Raw genomic sequence first — 24938 nt, forward strand, 5'->3', positions numbered from 1 at the left:
GTCATTCAAGTGGTCCGAGGACGGATCGTTCCCAAGATTTACACTGATGAATTAATTTGCTAATTCCTTCCTCTCCTTCAAAAATGTTTGAGGAGACTAATAAGTTACAGATCAAAAGTACCTGAGGAATTGTACAAATGCCGTCTGAAATCTTTGATCTGGTTTCAAAGCTTCCTTTCCACATATCCAAACAACGGCATGAGGAATCACAAGCGGAATAAATACTTTGCTACTTTGATATGTTAGATCTTAGGTGAAGGAGAGAAACCACCGAAGAAGACGCTAATGAGCAGGTTTTGGAAATCTAATTATTTTTTGATTTGTCAATTTCCTGACACCCTGTATACACGGCAGTCACACTTCAATAGGTAGAGAGGTAGTGCTTTCATATCCATGACATGATAGTGATTATTCTTGCTTAGTCATCTTACATGTCAGGTCAGCGTCACTTCAGGGATGGTGGGTACGGTTTTGTAAGAAACATTTTAGGAGTTAGATATTTCATTTCTGTAGATTACAGTTCAACAATATATTACATGCATAAAAAGAGGTGTAAGGCGTAACATTTCTCCTGGTGCCACGGTAAGGAGGCTTATTTGCCATGAAATGCTTCTCTGGGACAATTGCTTCTTTAAAGAGCTAAATTAGTTCTCATACTTTGCACTGATGAGAGGCAATACACCGAAACAGTGTTTGCAAAGTGATTAAGCTTTTATCTTAAGTCATATTGCAAGGCTCATTAAAGGGTCGATTGTGACTTGCAGGATTGCTGCTTCCAACACATGGTGCTATAGAGTCAAAAAAGTGCTTAAACCTTGCTACACAGTACATTTTGGGGTATTTCTCAAACTGGGTGTTATCTTTTTCATTCTAAGCCTGTATAAAAAGATTGATTGTTTTACAGGGGCTTTTGCCTCTTAAGATATATGAATGTGTAACAAAGCTTGCTTGTAGAACATTGTCGTTACATTTTTGGAAGTCTCCAAAATTTCCAACCCCCACCTAGATTTATAAAATCATTCTTGGAATTAAAAATTCTTGCTTACGTTTGTTACAAAAGGTCATCATCAATAGTTACACAATGTAACACATCATATCACAAGAGTACGTTCATAGATGGTAGAACCGATGCCAAAAAATGGCAGGAATTGAAAATGGTTTCTGCATATCAGAACGGGATTCGGTTATTTAGCAGCCTCTGCATGGAGTTTTATAAACCCCTTAACGGATGGAATACACAAATTTCGGCAACAAACCTAGAGATTCTGGACAACTCAAGAGACAAACCATCAATGCATTATTGGGACAAGAACAAAAGGCGACTCATGGCATGCTGCTGTAAAAAAATCATTTATGACCAATCCAATCCCATAAATGTAAGCACAGACAAAAATCGAACATCAAGGCAGAACTGGATTGGTCGTTTTGCCAGATTTGTCATTTTAGCTTATGTCATACTTGCCAAAGATGGCAACCTATTACAGAGCAAAGCCAGTTCATAGAGGACATGGATCGTTTTTCCCCTTCTACGGGATCATCTTGCACCCATGTCTCATTTATTCTTCTTAGAAAATTTAAGACCTAATCAAAAGATCTTTCACTGAATTGGCTCCGTGAACGTACTCTGCCATTTAGTGCATCTCTTTAAGTTAGCGGATAAGAGGTATTGGTGCAGCCTGCTCCATGACTAAGGCTGGTTTCACATAAGCGTTTTTCAGCGCAGCGCATCATGCGCGTCCATGCGCCCCTATATTTAACATGGCGGGCGCATGGTCTAGCATTTGCACGAGCACGTATGCGTTTTCGTGCACATGCATTTTTTTTGTAGTGTGCGCCTAGGCGTGCCCGACGCAACCTAACTATCCTTAATAGTGTTTTGGAGCCAACAGGTCCAGGTATTTCATTTTTAATAAAAGCTAGTAATATAGTTGTCTGGTTTGCATTGAAAATCCAGTCTGGTTACTCTATATTGCCATTATCCTTGAGGGGAAGGAAAAACCAAAAAGGGCAGACAAACAAATATGTCCAAGTAAGAGTAACAGCGGCGATGATGACTGATCCAGTTTTACAGCCAGAGATAATTACATTTTGTTTCAGATGTAGTTATATATGCCAATATGCCAGATGCTTTCTTCTACCAATAGATGACATTGAGGTACTGCCTGGAGGCGCTATAACCATTTGGCATACAACAGGACCTTACCACAAAAACTGGAAAGTGTAAATGACCATATACACAGTGGACACTCTGCAAAAGTACACTGGCTTTATATATCTTACAGTAATAAAAGTTACCTGCTGTATTGGACTTTGCGCCTGAAATAATATTCTTCGCCCAAGCAGCTCTGCAAAGATGCAACCTACAGACCAGATGTCTATAGCATTAGTGTAATGACGACTCCCCATTAGGATTTCAGGAGCCCGGTAATACTGAGTGACAACTTCCTGAGTCATGTGCCGAGATTCATCAAGCTCTTCTACCCTTGCCAATCCAAAATCACAAATCTAGTAAGGGAGGAAAAAGATTATAAAAAAAAAAAAAAAAAGATTTCACATAACCAACAAATACACTATTATGAAGGAGGCAGTCTGGCAGCAGGAGAGAGAAAGGAGGCGCTGCAGGCCATCAGTGCCGCACACAAGGTGCTACTGCAGTCTGATCACTCCATCGAGGATTTACAAAAGTAAGAAATGTAGGCTCCCAATTCCAGGAAAAGCGGGAGAAGGCTTAGACAGAACTTGTCACCTTTAGTGTTGTGCCAGCTTTTCCTGCCGACGTACCAATATAAAGTTGAGCTGTTTTTCAAAGTTACTACAACTTTATTCACTGCCCTCTGTGTTGTCATTGCAGCATATAACATACATTAGGAAAGGACAATAAGTTATTGGGGGTGATCCTGCACTAGGCTTAGGAGGTCTTGCAGGACTTTTCAAAGAAAAAGGATTGTGGAAAAATTTCTTCATACACAAGTCCAACTCTAACGGTCTTGGACACGAAGTAATGACGCCCGAATGCAGAGGCCACTGACTGGTTACAGTGGTCATATACAGGATGAATAGGATGTAATCCTGTCCATCAGTTACATGACCGCTGCAGTCAATCAGTGGCCTCGGAGGTCAGGTGACTGAATCAGTACATGACTTCCAGTGCCAGTGGAGACCACGGAAGTGAAGTGGCAGGGAATATGTGATGGGTAAGTAACTCATTTGTAATTTTATAACTTTCCCCTCCACAAGCTTTGAAAAAGTCCTGGAAAACTTCTAACATTTGGGCAGAAAGTAACAAAATCAAGATTCACATAAGACAAATCGCTCAGATGCTTACTGCTGCTGCAATCTGATAATGAATAGGGGCTAGGGTGGCTAGATACATACTAATCATAAGCTGGGAGAAATATTCCTTTTTGATCTGATTAACCAGCATTATATTTTACGTAGCCTTGTACAGTGGAGAAGATCACATGAGCAGCGTGTAATATTACAAGACCGGCAATTACATTGGCATTAGAATAATCTAAGAGGAAAATTACCTTGAGCACACAATTGCTATTCACGAGTAGATTCCCTGGTTTAATGTCTCGATGTAAAATGCCAGCTGAATGTAAATACTTCAGACCTAATGTCAAGAGAGGGGTAAAAAAAAAACGAGAAGAAATGCTAAAGTTTTAGGACTGCACTTTGGGTTTCAGTAATGGAGACACTCATTAATTACACAAAAGCCAGCGCCATCCCATGGTGAGGAATTATTTCACCGTAGTGACAGAAGCTGTGGGATGGTGCTGCTGTCACTTACCCTGCATCTATCACCGAACTGATTAAATCTTGCTTCAGGGAAAGAGGCTTTGGTGTCAGAAGCAGGGACTGTGGTGAAGGCCACTGAAGATGAGGGTGGCAGGAATAGCTGTGGTACTAACCCTTGTGAAACAGGACATCAGGGGGTGACAGAAGCTGTGGTAAGATACTGCAGCGCCGTCCCCTGATGATGGCCTGGTTTAGGAGGGGTGACAGAAGCTGCAGAGAAGTGACTGCAGCCCCAGCCTCCCATGAGACGTCACGTTAAAAAAAAACAAAAAAAAAAAAAAACACATATTGGCTTTAGCTGTATAGGGAGGTTTTACAATAAAGGTAATTACAAAAGTGACCAGGGCTTAAAGATAGATATTTATAAAGGGTAATATAGCTCCTGGACAACCCCCTGAAAGGATTGTCCATAAATACCGTCTGCACTACCACCAATCGACCCTACATGGTATTCATGATTGCTCTATGGCAAAGTGTGCCTGGATGGTGCCTCTAAATAATCTCCCCTAAAACAGTTGCCTTTAGGGGAGAGTACCTCCAATATCAGCCACACTGCAGAGAGGACCCTCAGCTAGTGATTGCTAAGCAGCAATTCTAGTGTTAAAATGGGACAAGGAAGTGGAAACTATGAGGCATCGCGGCAACGCTGGAGTAGGATTGGAAGCGGATCGGTAAGGTTATTGCTTTTGATTTCATATTTTCTTTTTTTGCCACTTTGAACCTTTTTTTAATGTGGTGTATGGGTTGTATTTGTGGGATTCGTCAAACAAAATCAGTGCACAATCAGAAAATTATACATGTGGTCAGACAACCATTGCTTAGTTTTCAAGTAAAACGTTGATTGGAACTAATGAACCTCTTATATGTGCAGTATTACAGTCAGGCCTTGCTGTAAGGAGACGTTGCGGCCACCACTGTGATTTATTTCTAGCTTCCTCCAGCACGTCACTTAATAGTAATCGCTATAGTTCCCAGTAACAGGTAATTAAGACCTATTATAGCATGGCCGACTGGTTGTTCCAGATCACTCCCACATTCTCCTCTGTGGCAGGGATTCAGTTTCAATCCTCTAGTCTTACCTAGATTTTTGGTCCTACCCTATAACTACACTGCGGTAACGTTGATAATACCCACTGCACCTCTCCGCCCATGGTGGGACAGTGTACTGGAAATAGTATAATGCTTGCCTAATTTAACTAGACATTCACAGCAATTATTCACTCTGTATTATCCCACACTGTACAATGAACTGGTTAATTTTATTTTAGCCATCTGCGCTGTGGGGAATCACTGAATATTGTATACAGCATATCTGTTGCAATGTAACAGGGAGCTGCCACTGGTGCAGGTGTCCACAGCGTGTAGGTGCAATGTCCCAGCATAGTCAACACACCGGCCTCATGAAATCCACATCAAGGTGAAAGGAGCGCAGGAGGACTGTAGATGAACTTTACATGGTGTCTGCACTGTATAGTCGTCTGCTTAGGAGATACAAACAGCTTGCCTTCACATTTTACAACCTCAAAAATACGATACTATAAAAATGAGAAGAAATAATCCAAAGACTTTAATGATTACGTTGCACAACCCAGGGACAGCAACTGCTCCCACCAAAGACGACCGTGCATAAGGCCTCATTCAGACGTTCATTATTCACTTTTTAAAAATAAAATTGGATTCTATTAGCGAGCTGGATCACATTTGTTTGCTCAATTTTTTTATGTTTATCCAAGACTCTCCTACCCATTACAGTGCTAAAAACCTGACAAAATGCAGATCACACACCATTGGCATGTGTGTGTGCGGTCCGTGATTTCCGCAGACCTCTAGGTCAAAAACAGACAAATCTTGTGACGTTTTTGTACATACAAAGGTCACACACACAAAAAAACATGGATTTTTGTGATAACTCACCGAAAAATCATTTTCTCCGAGACGCTCATTGGGGGACACACACACTGTGGGTGTATGCTTCTGCCGCTAGGAGGCTGACACTAAGTGAAAAAAAGAGGTTAGCTCCTCCTCCTCGTATACCACCTCGCCCCTATTGCGGGCAGAACTCAGTTTGGTGCCAAAAGCAGTAGGACGACAACAAAATCAGCCTTAATACAGGTACAACATGTCCAGAAAAGGACCACCCTTATATCACAAATAAATGCGTATTAAACAAAAACAGAGCCAACTGGCTAATAGGGTGGGTACTGTGTCCCCCAATGAGCGTCTCGGAGAAAAGGATTTTACGGTGAGTTATCACAAAAATCCATGTTTCTCCTTCGCCTCATTGGGGGACACAGATACTGTGGGACGTCCTAAAGCAGCCCCTGGGTGGGAGAATTGACTCACCGATCCAAGCTACATGCACCTCTTGTTTAAAAGGTGCGCCACCGCTGCTTGGAGAATCCTTCTACCCAGGCTCGCATCCGCGGAGGCCTGAGCATGGATATTATAATGTTTGGCAAATGTGTGCAGGTTGGACTAGGTTGCTGCCTTGCAAACCTGTTCCGTCGAAGCCTGGTGCCGAAGCGCCCAAGAGGCGCCCACTGCCCGGGTAGAGTGCGCTCTGATCCCTGCTGGAATCGGCGTGCCTCTAATGCAGCAGGATTCCTGAATAATCAAACGAATCCATCTGGCTATGGTTGATTTTGAGGCAGAGAGTCCCTTCCTGCGCCCTTCGGGGAGCATGAACAGCGAGTCCGTCTGACGAAAGGGTGCGGTCCGCGACACGTACCTCCGGAGGGCTCTTACCAGGTCTAACGTGTGATTTTTTTCGTGTTCCGGCACTGGAACAATGACTCCGTTGTGCTGTAGCGATTTGATAGCTTCCAATAGAGCCCTTGCCTGGGCATCCACTCTGGGAAGCTGGGAAAGAAAAAACCGTCTTGGCGGGCATCTGATAAATTCTATTTTGTAACCTGAGCCCACCAATTCCTTTACCCATGCATCGTGAGCGACATTGGCCCAGACGTGGACAAACCAGAGTAGGCGGCCGCCCACCTTGCCGGTGTCGTCTGGTAAAGGCCTCGAGTCATTTGGCCGACGATCTTTGGGATCTGGATCCCCTCGATCGGGGCTCCTGAGTACGCAATCTCCCCAATGGGTTGGCTCTACATGAGGCCTGCCACTCCCTATCCTGGTTGGGGCGGCCTGAGGCGGCGGAATTGGCGCTGTAGTCCACCCGGTGTTGCGAAAGGCCCGAAAACGTGCCTGAAACGGGTGACGAAAAAGCGGTTTGACCCTTTGTTGAGGGAGAAACCCACCTCTTCCCTCCTGTGGAGTCGCAGATAAGTTGATCCAACTTCTCCCCAAATAGGCGGCCGCACTGATAAGGCAGGGAAGTCAAGGACTTCTTAGAAGAAGAATCGGCTCGCCATGTCCTTAACCATAGGGCCCTTCTGATCGAAATTGCATTAGCGGCAGCAAATGCCGAGTAATTGGCCGCATCCAAAAACGCATTGATTACATAGTCTCCGGCCATCGCCATCTGACCTGCGACCTCCAAAATCAGCAGGTAGCTCCTGCGCGACCCTGTTTAATGTTTCTGACCATGATATCATAGCCTTGGCTACCCAAGTTGCTGCGAACAAGGGAGCGAGTGCTGACCCTGACGCCTCATATACTGAGCGAGCTAAGCTCTCTATAAGGCGATCCGTGGGATCCTTAATTGAGGAACCACTAGGGACGGATAGCAGGGTCTTAGTGGCTAGGCGTGAAACCGGAGGATCTACCATCGGGGATTCCATCCATCTTTTACAGAGGTCCGGAGCAAACTAATACCTTGTTTTGAGTGCCTTTTGACCCGAGAAATGCCTGTCTGGATGTTCTCTGTGCCGCTGCACTATGTCCTCAAACTCTGGGTGAGAGGAAAAAAACTCTGTGCGGGCGCTTCACTCGCTTAAATGCCATTTTATGCTCCGCAGCCGCTGCGGGATCATCCTCAATCCCCAGGGTCTGATTGACGGCTTCTATGAGGCTGTCCACTGTTTCCAGTGACCCTGGAGCATCCAGGTCAAGGGGCTCGTCTGAGTCGCAATCTGATGTCTGCTTGCTATCAACCACTGGTGACGGGGAGTGAAAAGCAGAACTTACGGATGCTAAGGCACCGGATGGACTGGGCGACAACGTGTGGATTAGTTTCCTCTTGGTCTGCCTGGAGAGCGGCCCCAGCAGGCCGGAGGCTTCCTCTAAGGCCGGTGAGCCATTGTCCCTGCCCCTATCTGGGGCTTGAAGGGACGCTATTGCTCTCGTAAGCGACACCATGGACTGTGACAGTGATCGGGCCCACTCCGGGGGATTTGACACATTGGTCACACTCACAGGGGAGGGCTCCTGTGCGCATTCGGATTCGCAGGCTTTGCATAATCGCTTGCTCTGCGCCCGCGGAAACGCAGCCTGACAAATGCATGCAGCGTAAAAGAAAGTGTGCGTCTTTGCCTTTTCGGACATGCTGTATCTGTCCGCTGCTGGGGATGTGGGGAGGAGGTAGCACCTCGTTTTCCCTGTAGCGTGGCCTCTCGGGCAGCACTTACCCCAGTCCTGCGCCCCACCCCCGTCCTGGCTGCTTCCTTCAAATCGCGCGCCACCAGCTGGGAGTGAACCAGCATGTAAAACTGCTCTAGGGGCGGTGTTTCCGTTCTGCAGCCTAGCCGCGCTCCGAAGCCGGGGCCTAAATTTCTTCGCTGCCGCCCAGTGCGGGGCGGGCCGCCGGAAATGACGCGCGGCTCCAGGGGCGGGACTTCCGGCTATTTTTCCCCTACCCGACCGGTACACGTAACGGGTCCAGCCACTCTCAGCCTTGCATGGCTGGTGGCTTCCGTCGCCTGGGGGCTCTAGCCCTGAGATCTTCACAGGAGCCCTCCCAGACCCTCTCCTCACCGATGGATCCTCTTCAGCCTGAGCGCAAGTATGTGAGGGGGTCTTGATGAAATAGGACGGTGCAGGCACCCTAGCTCCATCTAACCCCTTCAGGGGGTGAGGAGAGGGACCATCCGCCACCTTGCAGCACCGCAGTCTGAGCATTAGTGGAGCAGTGGGGGCCGCACAGACTAGTCTTGTGCCTCTGTACAGCCCATAGTTTCAATACCTAGGGGTGGTCAGGGCTAAGTCCGGCATTGTGTCCCACGTCGCGGGAGAGAATACGTGGAGGGACACTCGCACGTGCTCGCCCGTTGTTGGTTTGGGGAAATCAGACCCTTTCAATAGGATCCGTTGCCCCTGTATCATCTTCATAGATTGTAAAAAAAAAAAAAAAAAAAAAAAAAAAGTTCTGGGGAAAACGGCCCAGATATGTCCCACGGTGCGGGAGAGGATACGTGGAGACGATACTCAACACTTGCTCGTCCGTTGATGGTTTGGGGAGATTGGACCCTTTCAATAGGGTCCGTCGCCCATGTCTCATCTTCATGGGGGAAAAAAAAAAAAGTCTGGAGCAAAACCAGACGTGTGTGCCTCCATGGACACTAAACAAAAAACTGAGTTCCACCCGCAATAGGGGCGAGGGTGTATACGACGGAGGAGCTAACCTTTTTTTCACTTTGTGTCAGCCTCCTAGCGGCAGAAGCATACACCCACAGTATCCGTGTCCCCCAATGAGGCGAAGGAGAGAAACCAGACAAGTGAATGGCACCATAGATAATGGGTGCATAGTTGGTCCGAAAAAAATCCAAACAGAACACGAACATGAAAAACGGACGTCTGAATGAGGCCAAAGCATCATTACACGGTCTCATTTAAACTAATGGGCAAACTCTGCAATGCACAGACATGCCACGTAGTGCTGGTGTGAACCAATTCACAGGACCCGGTCCATCGGCCACAGGCGGGGAGGGAGTCCCATCGGCCACAGGCGGGGAGGGAGTCCCATCGGCCACAGGCGGGGAGGGAGTCCCATCGGCCACAGGCGGGGAGGGAGTCCCATCGGCCACAGGCGGGGAGGGAGTCCCATCGGCCACAGGCGGGGAGGGAGTCCCATCGGCCACAGGCGGGGAGGGAGTCCCATCGGCCACAGGCGGGGAGGGAGTCCCATCGGCCACAGGAGGGGAGGGAGTCCCATCGGCCACAGGCGGGGAGGGAGTCCCATTGGCCACAGGCGGGGAGGGAGTCCCATCGGCCACAGGCTAATGTCACAGCAATCAATGATGAAGTCAGTGTCAATGATGCAGTTGTTCTCAGGACTCCCAAAAGTACCGATTACTGACATGGCTGATGTACCTGATTCTGAAAACTGATTTGCACCAATGCTAATGCAGGGTCATCGGGACAGAACTAGCAGCTTTTACATCGGCTAACAGAATTTACCCTAATTGCCTTCATATGCCATATAGCAATAAAAAAACTGAAAATAAACAAAACATAATTGGTAGCTGCTGATAAACTAGGTAATATCTTAGCGTTGCTAATCAATGATGGCCACTTCCTTATGTCTCTGCTGCGCACAAAGAAAGTGTCAGATCTCATTGTAACGGAATCAACCCCATCACACAGGGGGTACTTAAGTTTTTCAATCATCGGTAGATAAGAGAGCAGTATAAAAGTATGATATCTACATACATCTAAGTGATAAGCCGACATGCAGCATACTGCTGATGAGTGTTGCCATATGTACTCTGTATGAACAGTGACACGTGGAATATATAGACCCTGTATAATGGGATCTGCTACACCAGATAGTGTTTAGGCTCCTGCATGTTTCCTTTTTAAAGGAGCGAAGCCAGTTTTTATTTAAATTGATATGATCCGTTTTAGGTGCAAAACATTTTTTTTTTTAAATGTTAAATTTATAGGTTTTAATTGAATGGGTTTATTTTTCCTAAAAGGTCATCAATTTGCAAACCTTTGGTCTGCGATCTAAATCATGTAAAACCCTTTTAATACTGATGGCAAGGTCGAGTCTGGAGTCGTGTAGATTTCGATCCCTTGCATTCAGGTTCCCAACGGTGCTTCTAATGGTTAGAGTATGGGATAAGCTGAGGCAGCTGAGAGGAATACGCGGTCTTACAAAGTACTCCCCCATATGGGACAATCAGCATTTGCCATGTATGAAAACGCTCAGAGGCTTTGCTCACTGGAGGCGGATTGGCATATGGTGGGTGTCGCAGCTGGTGGAGGGAGGGGTTTTTAAAACTTTCGAGCAATTGGGACGGGAATTTCCCCTCCAACGTTCTATGTTTTATCAATATTTGCAGCTGCGTCACGCGTATATGGTGCAGAGCAAAAAAGTTGACCTAACCATACACCACGACGTCCTTATCCATAGGCTTGGTATGCAGGGGTCCACCAGGGGACTGATTTCAATGGTGTATGGTGGCTTACTTGGATAGGTCCTGTCAAGGCATCCTATTAGCGCACTGATAAAGTGGGAACAACAGCTGGGTACGATATCAGCGGAACAGTCGGACTCGACTCTACAGATGATTTCCAGATTATCTCATAGTGAGCTTGGCCGCCTGTCTCAGCTATATGTCCTCTATAGGACATACAGGTCTCCCGAATGGTTGTTCAATAGAGGGTTGCGGTTGGATTCAAGGTGCCCCAAGTGCACGATAGATAATGCGGACATTTTACATATGTTGTGGACATGCTCTTGCCTGCAGATATTTTGGATCGTGGTCCTTGGCCTTATACACTTGGTCAGGGGACAGGATATTCCCAGGGACCCCACGATTTGTGTTCTGGGTTATGTTGATGAGGTGGGAGGGGATCAATACCTTAAAATTGCTGTGGCCAGAATGCTATTTGTGGCCCGAAAGCTGATAGCTAATCACTGGATTTCTGCCAAAATCCCCTCAAGAAAAGAATATATTAATAGGTTGAACCAAATATTATATAGGGAAAAGTCTGTGTACCTTAGGAGGGGTGTGCCGCATATTTTTGGGAAAATATGGGAGGGATGGTTGAAGGTTCCCAGCCTGGCTGCCTCGAATCTTCTGGATTAGTGGGTGGGCCCTGGAGGTGGTCTCCTGTCGGTTGTTGCTCGCCGTTTCTCATATGATATGGTTGTGTGATAGAATTGGGTTTATTCGCTATGTACCAGTCCATGCCATCGGACAAAGGGAGGGGGGTGTTATGGGGGAAGGGAATGTTTGACAACATGTTGTAAGTTGTACATGCCTGTCATTTCCAAAACTTTTAATAAAAACTATCTGATTAAAAAATACTGATGGCAAGACAAGTTTTGTAGACTCCTAGAAATCTACTAGTAACATATCAATTTGACAAATAGTTCATAGAAGACCAAAATCCATGAAGACCACATAGAACATCTTCTAGCAGCTGGCAAGATTCTGGAACTTTGTATGGTTTCTATGATTATGTCCGTTCAGCTCTATTATGGGGTCTGATTGTTAAAGGTACAATATTGCCACCAAGATGGAGCTGATGGAACTTCATAGTATCAAATATATATGGAACGTCTAACAAAGTTTGGGTAAAAGAGAATTGCACATGTTGAATTTCAACATGTCCAATCTTTTGTTCTCACGGGAGATTAGCCACCACTCTTCCTTCCTTCAGAACACATTACATTAAGGTTGTATAGACACCCTAAAACCCTTCATACACAATTGACTATTGTCGGCTGAACCCGCCGATATTGGCAGATGATTGACAGGGGGAGTTACGCATCAGGCATGTCAGATTTCAGACTGCTGATCCTTCTGTTCTCCCTGATACACACCGCAGGTGAGTGCTCCCGTTTATAGGAGATACGGCCAAGATGGCTGAAGCCAAATGATTAGCTGATCTAATCATACGACCAACAGCCATCTAAGGTCTATGAGGGGCTTAAGTCTGTAAAAATCTGATTATTTCTGTTATTAAGTGACATCACAGAATATTGAGAAATTAAAGACTTACCTCTCAAAATCTGATACAAAAAAACCTTGACATGATCGGAGCTGAGCGGCTGAGGGGAGACGATGATCTTATGAAGGTCACTCTGCATTAACTCGGTGACAACATATCTGATCAATCAGTTAAGGTGAACACAGGAGGAAACACATTTACCAGACATTCATCATTCCCCACCTTATATCATTATCACGACTGCAGCTGAAATGTCATGCATATTTATTTAGGTTACAAAACCACAAATTTACTATACATGTTTAGAGATTTCAAATCACCTATTAGCTGATTTTTGCTGTGCAATCTCAGAGAAATATAATGTAGTGGCTGAGACCCTGATTCCAGCAATGTGTCACTTACTAGGCTGCTTGCTGTTTCAGTAAATTCAGTGTTTTATTAGCAGTTTATTGTCAGAGGACTAATTGCCTTGTGCCTCCTGGTCCAAATTAATGAAAAGGGAATGTATTAGCAAAAAACTGACCAGTGTGTTTAAATTAAGCTTTTGTTTCACATGTATTTTTCTTTAATATTTCAATTCTCCATATAACCATCTATATAAAAAAAAATAAAGAGATCTTAAAAATTTCACACTGGCCACTAGGCTTTAAAATAAATGCACACTTCCTATTTTGTGGAACAGACTAAGCAGACGTCTCATAGTAATCCTGTCTGTGATGACAATCAAAGGTAATGCCTTTATATACAGCAGATAACACAGGATTCCCCATTCACAAGAGATGTTACAGCTCACCTCCTCCCTTCACAAGAGATGTTACAGCTCACCTCCTCCTCCTCCCATCACAATGACCCTTGCCCAGATTAGAGCTTGATCAGATAATGTTTCTATAAAATTGCCATCTGAGTCAATCTATTGAGTTTAATACATAGTGACCACTGTGAAAATTGAAAGACATTTTTGTAATTTTCTGCTGACAAATTTGCTTTATGCAAACTAAAAATAAATAAATGCTCTACAAGGATCCCCATCTCAATGATTGCATGCTTCTTAATTATAAAATATGCCCCTGTGGATGAACCCAGTATCCAAACATCTCATGTCAGAAGTTGCCATCAATAACACACGGGTAGTAGTGGAAGGCAAATAAAATCCAGGAAAGGAAATAAGAAATAAACCTAAAGACATTATGTTTGTCAGCAGTGAATACAGATAAGAAAAAAATCCCTGAAAAGAACAGGCAAAAAGAAAAATAATTACTGCATCTGACAGACCATTACGTCGCGGCTCTGATGCAATTAGGTCCAATCAGAAGCCAAAAGCTTCTTTAAAGAAGGGACATAATCAAAAGAAAAATGTTCTGTTTTTTAGTTGGTCAGATGTCAATTACTACAGAAGGACCAAATTGTACAAAAGGGGTAGTATTTTTTTTTTTTTTTTTTTTTTTAATGGGGGACTGAATAAAACTAGCATGCTTTAGACAGCTGGCACAAATATGGCACAATGCATACCCTTTAGTCTTAACAGATATTCACTCAAAGAAAAAAAACAAAACAAAAACAAAAAGCCTCCTTAAGTAAAAGTATGCCCAAACGTTGCAAGGCAGTTGGAATTACATGAAGGGCTAAAGGCACCTGCCCCTCTCCACGCTCGAGCTCCACTAAGTGGCACTCCCCTTGAAAGAGACTTGGAGGTGCCATTGATGCGAGAAGAAGCAATGTGATTGTCTGTGGGTAATTTAATGAGGGCATCAGAATAGGAATGAGTGACGAGTGCGTTTGATGTTCCTGCTTGCTTCTAGATGTGACAGCCTCTCGAACAGATGGTGCCCAAGTGGGTTAAAACTTCCGTTCAAGCCCGCAAATGTGAAAAACAGACAAGAAAGCTGGCATCGTCCTCGCAGCAGATTTCATTCACATGCCCTCGTATTTTATTTAATGGCTGGAGTAACAGGTGACGAGTGAAAATAAATGATCCGTGTTCACAACTTCAGAATTAGATCATTTCTGGGCGCTCTACCCACATATTAATCATAGTTCTGTGAACTTAAAAAAAAAAAAAAAAAAAGGCATTAAAGTTCAACTTGTTCTCGAGGAGAAACGTGGGCCAATTATTTCTGCCGGGGACATATAAAACAAATGGCCGTATACTGCAGAGCAGCGGGGCTTGACGTTTCTTGGGAGAACGAGTACTGGGTGCGCAGTTATTCCGACTGATACCACCGTCAGGTTTTCAACATTTAGAAAATTTGGGGGAACATAAAAAACCCCATGAGAAGAACGAGAGTCTCAAAGTCTGCAATAATCGCCAACTTGTCATTCATTCTTCTTATAGTCCTGTACCTTAGAAATCACCCCAGTTTTAGGTTTAAATTCAAGGTACTTTAAAGAGTTTTTAAAAGGGATTGTTCAGGATTAAACAAAGGATAACGCACTGAGACAATGAACGATATTGTAACTCACCCCATCCACCCTTTCACTAGTCTCAAATGCCCCCTTTAAAAATGTTGTAATTGGATAGATGAAGTTCAGGAGAAGAGGCAACCCTAGACGAACTCCATGAGCTAGGCCACAAAAGTAATCAAGGCAATGGAGCCTTTTTGCACGTGTGCAATCCCCAAAAGGATTGAGAATCTATGTTCTGTTAACAGAATTAGTATGAAAAAAAAAAAAAAGGATAAACCCCAAAGTCTAGGAAGCAATCCCAAGAAAATGTGTCTCTGTAAGGCATTTTACAGTGTTTAGTGTTGACCAAGTATATTATTAATCTACCTATTGATCACCAACCTCTCAGTTTATCAGCCCCATTCCGACCCTCATCCACATGATCATTTCTGAGACTAGCTGGATCACATGGCGTCTAATATATTGGAAGTCGCTATCTCAATGTATTTCTAATAGCGCCTTGATGTGACTTTCATAGGCTACATTCACACATTCATGTGTCACAAGTCTCCTGATCCGAAGTCAACAGCCTCATAGGCATATATTTGGCTTCCAAGTGTGAGTCAGGAGCCCCGCAGCTGGTCCATGCATTGCAGTACTAATCCCAAAACACACGCCTGTGTGAACGTAGCCTTAAGCTGGTCATACACATGAGATTGCCATCAGCCAAACAAAGTTTCCGCCATTCGTTTGGCAGACGTCCATCTCAGCTGACAACTCCCATATTCAAGTGCTCGTGTTCTTTATGAGAGTCGCTATAAAATGAGGTGTAGGTCAAACCTGTCGATGCCAGCGGGTGCGGCCCACGTTAGTCTAATGTGTATGGAAGCCTTTACACCGAAAAAAAGACCGCCACAAAGACGACGAGGTGTAATCTGGCTAGTTTCATAGGCGGTCACGAGGTTTAGAATGGCACTGATAACAGAAGGCTGTAAGCATATTAATACAAGCTCTGTGTGCACAAAGATTAAACAGGGGCAAAGAGAGAAAAATTCATGGGAAAACTTGGATCTTCCCAATTCACCCATAGGCGCAACATTTGTCTTGCTCACTGGGCCGTTGTGCACAAATGTACATACAAGTAATGGATATCGACCGTAATAACGTTGGGGTGCTTTTTTATCTTTTTATTTTTCCTTTCTCCATCCGTATATACAGTTTATACCTGTTAAGTTTTTTTTTTTAGATTTTTTTTATTTTTGGTGCTTGAGGGACAATAGGAAAAACAAGTGATTTGTTTAGTTTTGCATCGCTGCTTTTCTTTCTTATTAGCAATCTGCAGGTTTTTGTGTAACGTAATTAACACCAATGTACACTACGGTCACGCTGTTAGCAGGGTGTGTGATATTTTACTCCGTTCTGCACCACTTGTCAGAGAAGTCTCCTTCAGACAGATGAAATGCATTGATCTCTTTAGAGTAAGGAATAATAAAGTCCGTAAATTCCACCAGAGCATTAACTACACAGGGATTACAACAACTCACTGGATAATGGACATTTACACTAAATGTTAGCTCATCTTATGCTACCAGGACCGACCCTGAAAAATAAACTTTTATCCCTTACAATCGAATACTGCTGTCACTAAACAATTACAAGAGAGCAAGTTTCTGCAGCTGCATCTCCCCTAATTTATTAGCTTTATATTACTGTAGATCAGGGGTGGGCAATTAATTTTCCCGAGGGGTCACATGAAAGACCGTGACTGTTGTGGAGGGCCGAACCAATGGGCGGAAATTAATTATGCTCAATATTAACATAATTATAATTATTTTATAAAAATGTTATCACTTAATATTGAATCATAGAATCGTAGAGTTGGAAGGGACCTCCTGGGCCATCTGGTCCAACCCCCTGCTCAAAGCAGGATTCGCTAAATCATCACAGGTCAGATGTCTGTCCAGCCTCTGTTTGAAGACTTCCATTGAAGGAGAACTCACAACTTCTCGTGGCAGCCTGTTCCACTCATTGATCACTCTAACTGTCAAAAAGTTTTTTTTAATATCTAATCTGTGTCTCCTCCCATTCAGTTTCATCCCATTGCTTCTAGTCTTTCCTTGTGCAAATGAGAATAAAGTTGATCCTTCTACAATGTGACAGCCCTTTAGATATTTGTAGACAGCTATTAAGTCTCCTCTCAGTCTTCTCTTTTGCAAACTAAACATTCCCAAATCCTGCAACCTTTCCTCATAAGACAGGGTTTGAGCAGAATTGAGTACATCAGCCGCCCTGAGCCCCCACAAAGCCCCCAAGATACAGAGAGAAAGTCCCAAATTCCTCTTTCAAGGTCCAGGAATTGTTTGGCAGTATGATTTGAAGCATGGAAGATATTTAATTGTCAGAGGTCTGGGTAGGGGTAACAAATTGTTCAAATGATCGGCACCACCATTTCTTTGTTGGTCCTTAGGACAGGAAATTCAGGAGCCACCAGAGAAAATAAAATATGATTTAATGTCAGTGCCAGTAATTATGGAGTACGCAGAGTATTCTGCCTGAAAATACAGCTGTTAAAGGGAATCTGTCACCCTTTTTTTCGACTATGAGCTGCCGTCACCGACATCAGGGGCTTAGCTACAGCATTCTGTAATGCTGTAGATAAGCTCCAAATGTAACCTGAAAGATAAGAAAATAGAGTTAGATTATACTCACCCCGGCGTTCGGTCTGGTACGATGGGTGTCGCCGTCCGGTGCCTCCCATCTTCATACGATGCCATCCTTTTTTTTACCTTCCCGTCGCGGCTCCGGCGCAGGCGCACTGCCCTGCCCTGTTGAGGGCAGGGTCCTGCAGTGCGCAGGCGCCGGGAGAGGTCTGGTGCCTGCGCACTGCAGTATTCTGCTCTGCCCTCAACAGGGCAGAGCAGTGCACCTGCCCCGGAGCCACGACAGGAAGGAAAGAAGAGGATGTCACCGTTAGAAGATGGGAGGCACCGGACCGCAACACCCATCGGACCGCCCCTGGGTGAGTATAATATAACTCATTTTTCTTTTCTTATCTTTCAGGTTACATTGGGGGCTTATCTACAGCATTACAGAATGCTGTAGCTAAGCACCTGATGTCAGTGGCGGCAGCTCATAGTCGAAAAAAAGGGTGCCAGATTCCCTTTAATGTACTGTACACGGCTGACATCAGATCACAGCCTTACGCTTCAAACGAGCCTATAAATAAAGAGTTTCACCCAGAACAAATAAAATAGGTGATTTTCATCTCAATTGTAATCACCTTCCAATCTTTTTTTAATTCATCAGTAGTTATTAAACATTTTCAAGACCAAATACAGTTTCCTTGTTAAAGAATAGCAATGTAAAAATTGGATGGTATAGGGTTGATCCAGATGTGATACGATTATTTTTTACGCACCCACAAACTTGAATATAGTCTTTACTGACACGGAAGAAACTAGTACATGCTGAGATTTTTGAATGTACAGATTCGGTCCATATAAGAAAAAAAAAAAATAAAAAAAAGGAGAATTTGAACAAGCCCGATGTGAAACTATCACCAACAGCAATCTGACCGAAATTAAAGCTGTGTGAACTTGGCCATCATGTAGTGACAAGGGACTGTGGGCACCTACCCAACTGCTCAAACTAGGGGCACCATAGGCTATCCCTGTCTCCCAGATGGTGGAGATGCCGGGGTCTCGTACCTTGCTATACTCCTATCTTACCCTGATCTGTTCCCTCCCCCACCCAGGGAGGTGTGAGGCCGAAGCGTATCGGCAAACACTAACCAGAGAGGGATAAAAGAAAACTACAACCATACAAATACACCCACAAGGCAACAGAGTGGGAAACAGAGGAAGAATGGGAAAGAAGAAACCAAATGGTAGATCAGGATAAACATGCAACTCAACTACATGCAGAAATCTCCTGAAAAACTCTCCAACCGCCAACTCCAAACACTGAACTCTCTCCTTCAAGTCCAAACCAGGTAGTGGCAACCATCACTGGCAAGGCCAGAAGCAAGGAGGAGGGTTCTTATACCTACAGGGAGTAACAAACTCAGAACAGCTGAGAACGCCAGGAGTCCACCTAAGCAGCACCAAAGCAAAAAAAAAAGCCAGAAGAGGATGGTGAAGCCATTCTAACCACCGCAGGAGTATGTGTCACCAGACGCTGCGATCTTCTGATCCCACTCTGTCGCAGTATCCCCGAGACATTGGCCTTATTCAGAGGAATATTTGGATATTTATTGGGTTCACTCCAGTATTTTTCACAGTGAATCTATACCACATTACCGCCTGCTATTTTCAGCTCATATATTGATTTTACAGCTTGGCTCCATTAGAAATGTGAAGGTCTATTTCACTACTTCTTACCATTAACACCCCATTACACTTGTAGCACAGTAATCAACAGGGAACACGCTTACAACGGATAAAAGGTGGCTTCTAGCTTAAAAGCTGCCAGAGAAAGCCATGACATTAATTCATCAAAGGCTTCACTGGCACTAGAGGGGTCCACCTTGAGGGGAGAGGCTGCACTCACAAGTAAGAAAAACCCAACTTATCTAACTATATCTAATATAGTGATAATATGAAAGTGGAATCTCTCCAGATACCCGAGCTTTGCTTTTCCTACTCTCCGGCAGTGCATTTGTCACCATTGCTAGATACGGCCAAGTTCACACTACATATACAGTGCTGACCCCTGACCACAGCCATTCAATACGAGGCCAACAAAAGTCACTTTGGACTCTGAATGGCCTCAGTCCCACAAGTTCATATGAGGATGCTTGGAGAGGAGATGCTACTGAAGAATAAGAGTTCTTTCTCTGCAGAAAGAAAATGCTGCAAAAAAGCACAGCGCGGACATCAATAGCCTTTTCTCTACTTTTTCTTTAACTGGAAAGCACTTTCACTTTATATTTTCACATTGTCTACAACAACATGGTCAGCCACATTTTTGTGTACAACTCTGAACAGAAAAACACTGCCTGCATGGAGGCTATTTGAAGTCCAAAGTAGACCCTTCAGCCTCATTAGTGAAAGGATTTTTTACGAAAACCCAAAAAAACGCACCAAAATACGCAGCGTTTTAACTGCAGAGAGCAGGTTTTTGCTGTAGAAAAAAACGCTGCATGTGAACATAGCCTAACAGTGGAAATGGAAAAGTTTAATTTAGTAAAGAAAAGTTGCAAAAGGATGGAAAAAAAAATCAATCAAAAAGATGGAAGGGTATGTAATGAGGATCTGTCAGCAGAATAGATTGTCCTATTTAAAGACAGGTACAACTTCCCCACAGACTAGTTACCGAAGGTGCCCAAACCTTGAAAGCGACTGTCCATTTAGTTAGATACTGTTGCATCCAAGTCAGCAATCTTAAGGGCTACACAGCAGTAATCAGGCTCATCTCCGATCAGAGGTTGCAGGGCGTGTCCGCTATATAACACACCCCATATGGCACGTATGAGGCCACTGATTGGCTGCAGAAGTCACATGATTGGTGCCTACAGGAATAGGAGTATTATTTTTTATACTTTATCATTTGTTGCCGGTTTTCATTTTGAACGACGGTCGGCTAGCCGCTCTAAGTAAGAAGACCATATTCCCAGTAATACAGTGCAGATGGTGATTCATGTAGTGTGCAATATTTGCACATTTCACGTGCTATTAACAATCTACATGTAGGCAAATGTGTAAGGAACGGATGTACGGTCACACAATGAATAATCTGCACATGCAAATATTACACATGCAGCGAACGAGGAGCAGCTGAAACGGGAACAGGACAGATTCTACGCTGCACTAAGAAAGCGAATGGCAATTTAATGTTGTTCGTTTCATGTTCCATTAACTCGCTGATGAACCTGACACTGAAGATTCACCATTTACTTTATACTGGAGACAACCCCGCAGTATTCAACATGAAAGACATCAGCTATTTTATACAACATAATTTAGCCATTAAATGGATCTGAAGACTTACTGCTATAAATAAGCATTTCAAGGGGTTTTCCGTAATTACATTTTATTTATTCTATAGGCTTGGGGAGTTAAAAAAAAAATAAAAAAAATTGAAATATTTACCTATCATTGACACAGCGATGCCTCTATGTGAATGGGCCTAGTTGATGTGGCTTCAGCGGTGACACCATGACTATACTGCCAATCACTTGGCTCAGTGATCTCGTGCCGCCTATATCAACGAGACTGCTACTCCTCGCCAACAAAGGCCAGCAGACCAGCATTGCTGGGCCACTATAGTAGATTCTGTTATTTTTGCCCCCATGTGAAACTGGAGAGTCACTCACAGGAAAAAAATTAGTGCAGGTAGACATCGGAGTCCATATATAATATGGACCAGTGGGGTTGACAGCAATTTTTTCGGGCAAAACCAGTAGACAGCGCCATTCAGATCTAGTAATGAAAAAAAGGGCTGCTTTCTATAAAACACGTAAAAAAATCCTAATGCACTAACAATTGTTCAGCTGTACCAAGACTGTCACCACTCACATCAGGGATCACAACTTAATTTCTCTGTCCAAGATACCAAAATACAAGGGTCAGTCTCATTGGAAACCAATCTATCCATTAGAATGTTCTTGGCATCTGGGAAGAAATCATGCAAAACACAGGAGATATGGATGGCATGTGACTATTGCCCTTGGTTTGCTTAAAAACCAAGACCCCAAGTTTAGTAAAAAGCGCTAACCACTGAGCCGTCATGCTGCATGTAATATATCAGGCGTGGATGTAATGCTGCGGACATTAGAACCAGTTACACTAACCCATGACCCAGAATGACTGTCTTTTTGTCATCACCTATAGAATATATTGTTTAGAGAATAACTTAAAGGGAATCTGTCACAACATTTGACCCATCTGAACTATTAATATGGGCATACAGGCTATAGAATGCTGAGGAGAGTAATATCTGTGTCTCACATCAGATGTGGTGTTGTTAAACCTTTTATCACTTTATATAAATGACCTCTTCCAGGCTCTGGGGAGGACGCTGTCTGGAAGATAACTCTGCCTCCAGAGATTATTATACATAAAGGGGAGTTACCAGTGTGAGACAAGTAACTAACACAGAACATGAGAAATGAAATTTGTCTTCATGCGAACATATTTTTTACTTCTCTCTAAGCTCTGCCATATTGTGATAATATTAGAAACCTGTCTGCCTGTGAGATGGAAGCTGAGAGGAACCTGCAGATGTGTCAGGTATAATCACACACAGCTCTGCAGTGAGATCAGGAGAGCGGCCATTACACATCACACTGGTAACTCCCCTTCATGTAGAATAATCTCTGGAGGCAGAGACATCTTCCAGACACAGATATTACTCTCCTCAGCAATCTTAGCCTATATTAATAGTTTAGATAGGTCAAATGTGGTGACAGATTCCCTTTAAGTTATTCTCTAAACAATATATTCTACTTCTAGGTGATGCATTGGAGGAAATTTGACTGCTGAGTCCCCGAATGACCCCTATAAACCAAGGGTCCCAAAGCCCCTTGTGAATGAGGTAGTGCACATACATGGCCACTGCTCACATAGGCAGTGAATGGAATGGTGGTCATGCATGAGCACTAGCCCTGCATACACATCAGTAACAGAGGATCATCTGCTACTACTTGAATGTGAATAGGTACTATGCAACACTATCAGCCAAGTTGTTTTCTGGAGCTTTCAAGAGTTAGCTCTCATAATAAAAAGGTTCTTACTGATGGAAAAGGGGCCCTGGGTATTATCCAAAAAGACTAAAACATATATGTGTGTGTGTGTGTGTGTGTGTGCGTGCGTGCGTGCGTGCGTGCGTGCGTGCGTGCACACATTAGCAATTTCATTACTAGTTTCACCAGTTGCCAGCCAGTCTGCCAATTTCACATGTATTTGACAGACAGAATCAGGTGGCTGATACAATGTGAGGTTGTCACCCCCAAATTGCTAATTAAACCACTTATATGGTCATACAGGAAACGTAGTCCCTATAAAATAAAAAATGAAACCTGCAAGTATAGATCTCACTACTTTGGCACATGTAATTTTTTTTCTGGTAAAATTAAAAGGAGTCTTCGGTGCACCATTGGCCTGGCAAAAGGCTCTGTGCATAACTCCATCACCTCATTTAGCAACCTCCACACTTTTTTGCCTGAATTAAATTCCTGAACTGACCCATCCAGATTGACACTGAAGGAGCCCAAGGAACGGGTGCACACAATGTCCGCGCGGGAGCACACTCATCCCCCTCTCCCTTCTGCAGCGGTCGGTTGCTAATGTGTGCAGTGATCAGCCGCTACAGACAGGAGAGGAGGGATAAGAGTGTGTCTGCACCGACACCATGCAGATCCTGCAGTGTCAGTATTGGGGATTTAATTCAGGCAGCACTAGAAACAAGAACTGTAAATCAGGCTAAGAGGAAGTTGAAGGATTCTAATTGAGCTGGTGGAACGGTGGCCATGATATATACACTATGTAAGCTTAGTGAAATCTATACTGCAGGTGTGATTTTTATAGGGGCTACGTCCCTTACAGGACTGTGTAAGTGTCTTACCTTGCGTTTTAAATGCAAAAGTATAACACCAAACTCAGATTCATAGGCCCTAGGACCATCTGTACGCATACAAAACCTGCACAGCTTTTACTTCTTCCAGTTAATAAAACGAATGCACAAACCTCCAGGAAAGGCTCATTAGATCGGCAGTATTACGAGCTGTACATTTCAGTTAGGCGTAGCAAACGCCTGAAACATAGAGGATACATTTCTTCAAAATAATCAATGTGAGGCGGCTGGAGAATATCAAGTGCAGAGAGGACCTGCAAGGAAGAGAAGACACAGTCACTGGAGCAGCCCTGTGCTACATTATCTTTATTACACAGAGCAGGGTAATAATGCGCAGTGTATTGATCATACAAATAGAACACATATTACACTGCTTTATAAGAGACAAGCAGCAGCAAACTGCCATTGTGCTGCGTGAAAAAGATGGCAAAACATTACAGATCTGTCACTTTAGTATACGGCCTTAATTAAGAAAAGCAAATTACATTGGTCTGCTGGGCTCAATCTTACAATAAAATATGCTTTTTTTTCTTTTTAATAAAAAATACAAAAAACATCAAACTTCTATTGGAGAAGCACAACCATCAAAGTTTTTATCCTTATAATATATTGCAATTATCATATTATATGGCGCTGTGTACTTACAATTGCTCATTTTGCCTTTCTACCTAGCTAATCCTTCTCTGTTCTATGTAGAAACAGGAAGTCTCATGTCCCTGCAGAAATCATTCCCCTCTTCAACTCCTGAACCAGCTGCTCCGCTCCTCCCCTGCCAGGGACTTTTGCAGTAACTCATGACTTGTGCAGAGAAAATGTATCTCCTGTTTCTACATAGCGTTTAAAAGGATTCAGCTAGTCAGGTTTTAATCATATGGTGTCATAGACCTAATGGAAAAGAGAAGAATTAGCTTGGTAGAAGGGCAGAATGAGCAATTGTAACTACACAGTGCTGTATAATATGATAATTACAATATATTAAATTTTGATGGGCGTGCTGGTTTAACTGTAAATAAATAGGAAGCAGAGTACAGTAATGGTCAGTCTCTGGCAGTCCCACCAATGAGGAGAGCGTTGGAGCACACTTGGGACCACTTGTACAATGCACTCTAGAACGCCATTGATAAAACTGCTAACTATCCCCGATGATCAGTGACCCAGCACCTCTCCTGCAGACTTTTAAGCAGAGCTAGCCAACGCGCAGGCTCCGCTGCTCATCAACCTGAAGCCCAGATTCTACAAATCCGAACTAGTCCACTGGACATGGGCGCCACGTATTATTGATGGGTTGAAATCTGAATGAAGTTTGTGAGTTGGTGGGCACAGGGTAGTGGATATTGTTATATTCACACAGTGGATTTTTTTCACATGAAAACATTTGCTGTGTA

General features: G+C 43.8%; 1 protein-coding gene across 4 annotated transcripts in view; it reads right to left on the reverse strand.

The window, feature by feature from the left end:
• Positions 1 to 24938, reverse strand: part of NLK (nemo like kinase) — a 202232-nt gene that overhangs the window by 54373 nt on the left and 122921 nt on the right. For all 4 annotated transcript variants that reach the window (XR_012228902.1, XR_012228903.1, XM_073565610.1 and 1 more), the window contains exons 3-6: positions 23752 to 23807; positions 12652 to 12758; positions 3531 to 3616; positions 2296 to 2505 (exon numbers count right to left, since the gene is read on the reverse strand). Coding sequence is in view for 2 of the 4 variants with exons in the window: in XM_073565610.1 (XP_073421711.1) it covers positions 2296 to 2505; positions 3531 to 3616; positions 12652 to 12758; positions 23752 to 23807 (459 nt within the window). In the remaining 2 variants the exon portion in view is untranslated. The remainder of the gene's footprint in view (positions 1 to 2295; positions 2506 to 3530; positions 3617 to 12651; positions 12759 to 23751; positions 23808 to 24938) is intronic.

The sequence above is a fragment of the Dendrobates tinctorius genome, unplaced genomic scaffold (assembly GCF_039654945.1).
Source record: "Dendrobates tinctorius isolate UK_male_01 unplaced genomic scaffold, ASM3965494v1 ptg000016l, whole genome shotgun sequence".
Lineage (NCBI taxonomy): Eukaryota > Metazoa > Chordata > Amphibia > Anura > Dendrobatidae > Dendrobates > Dendrobates tinctorius.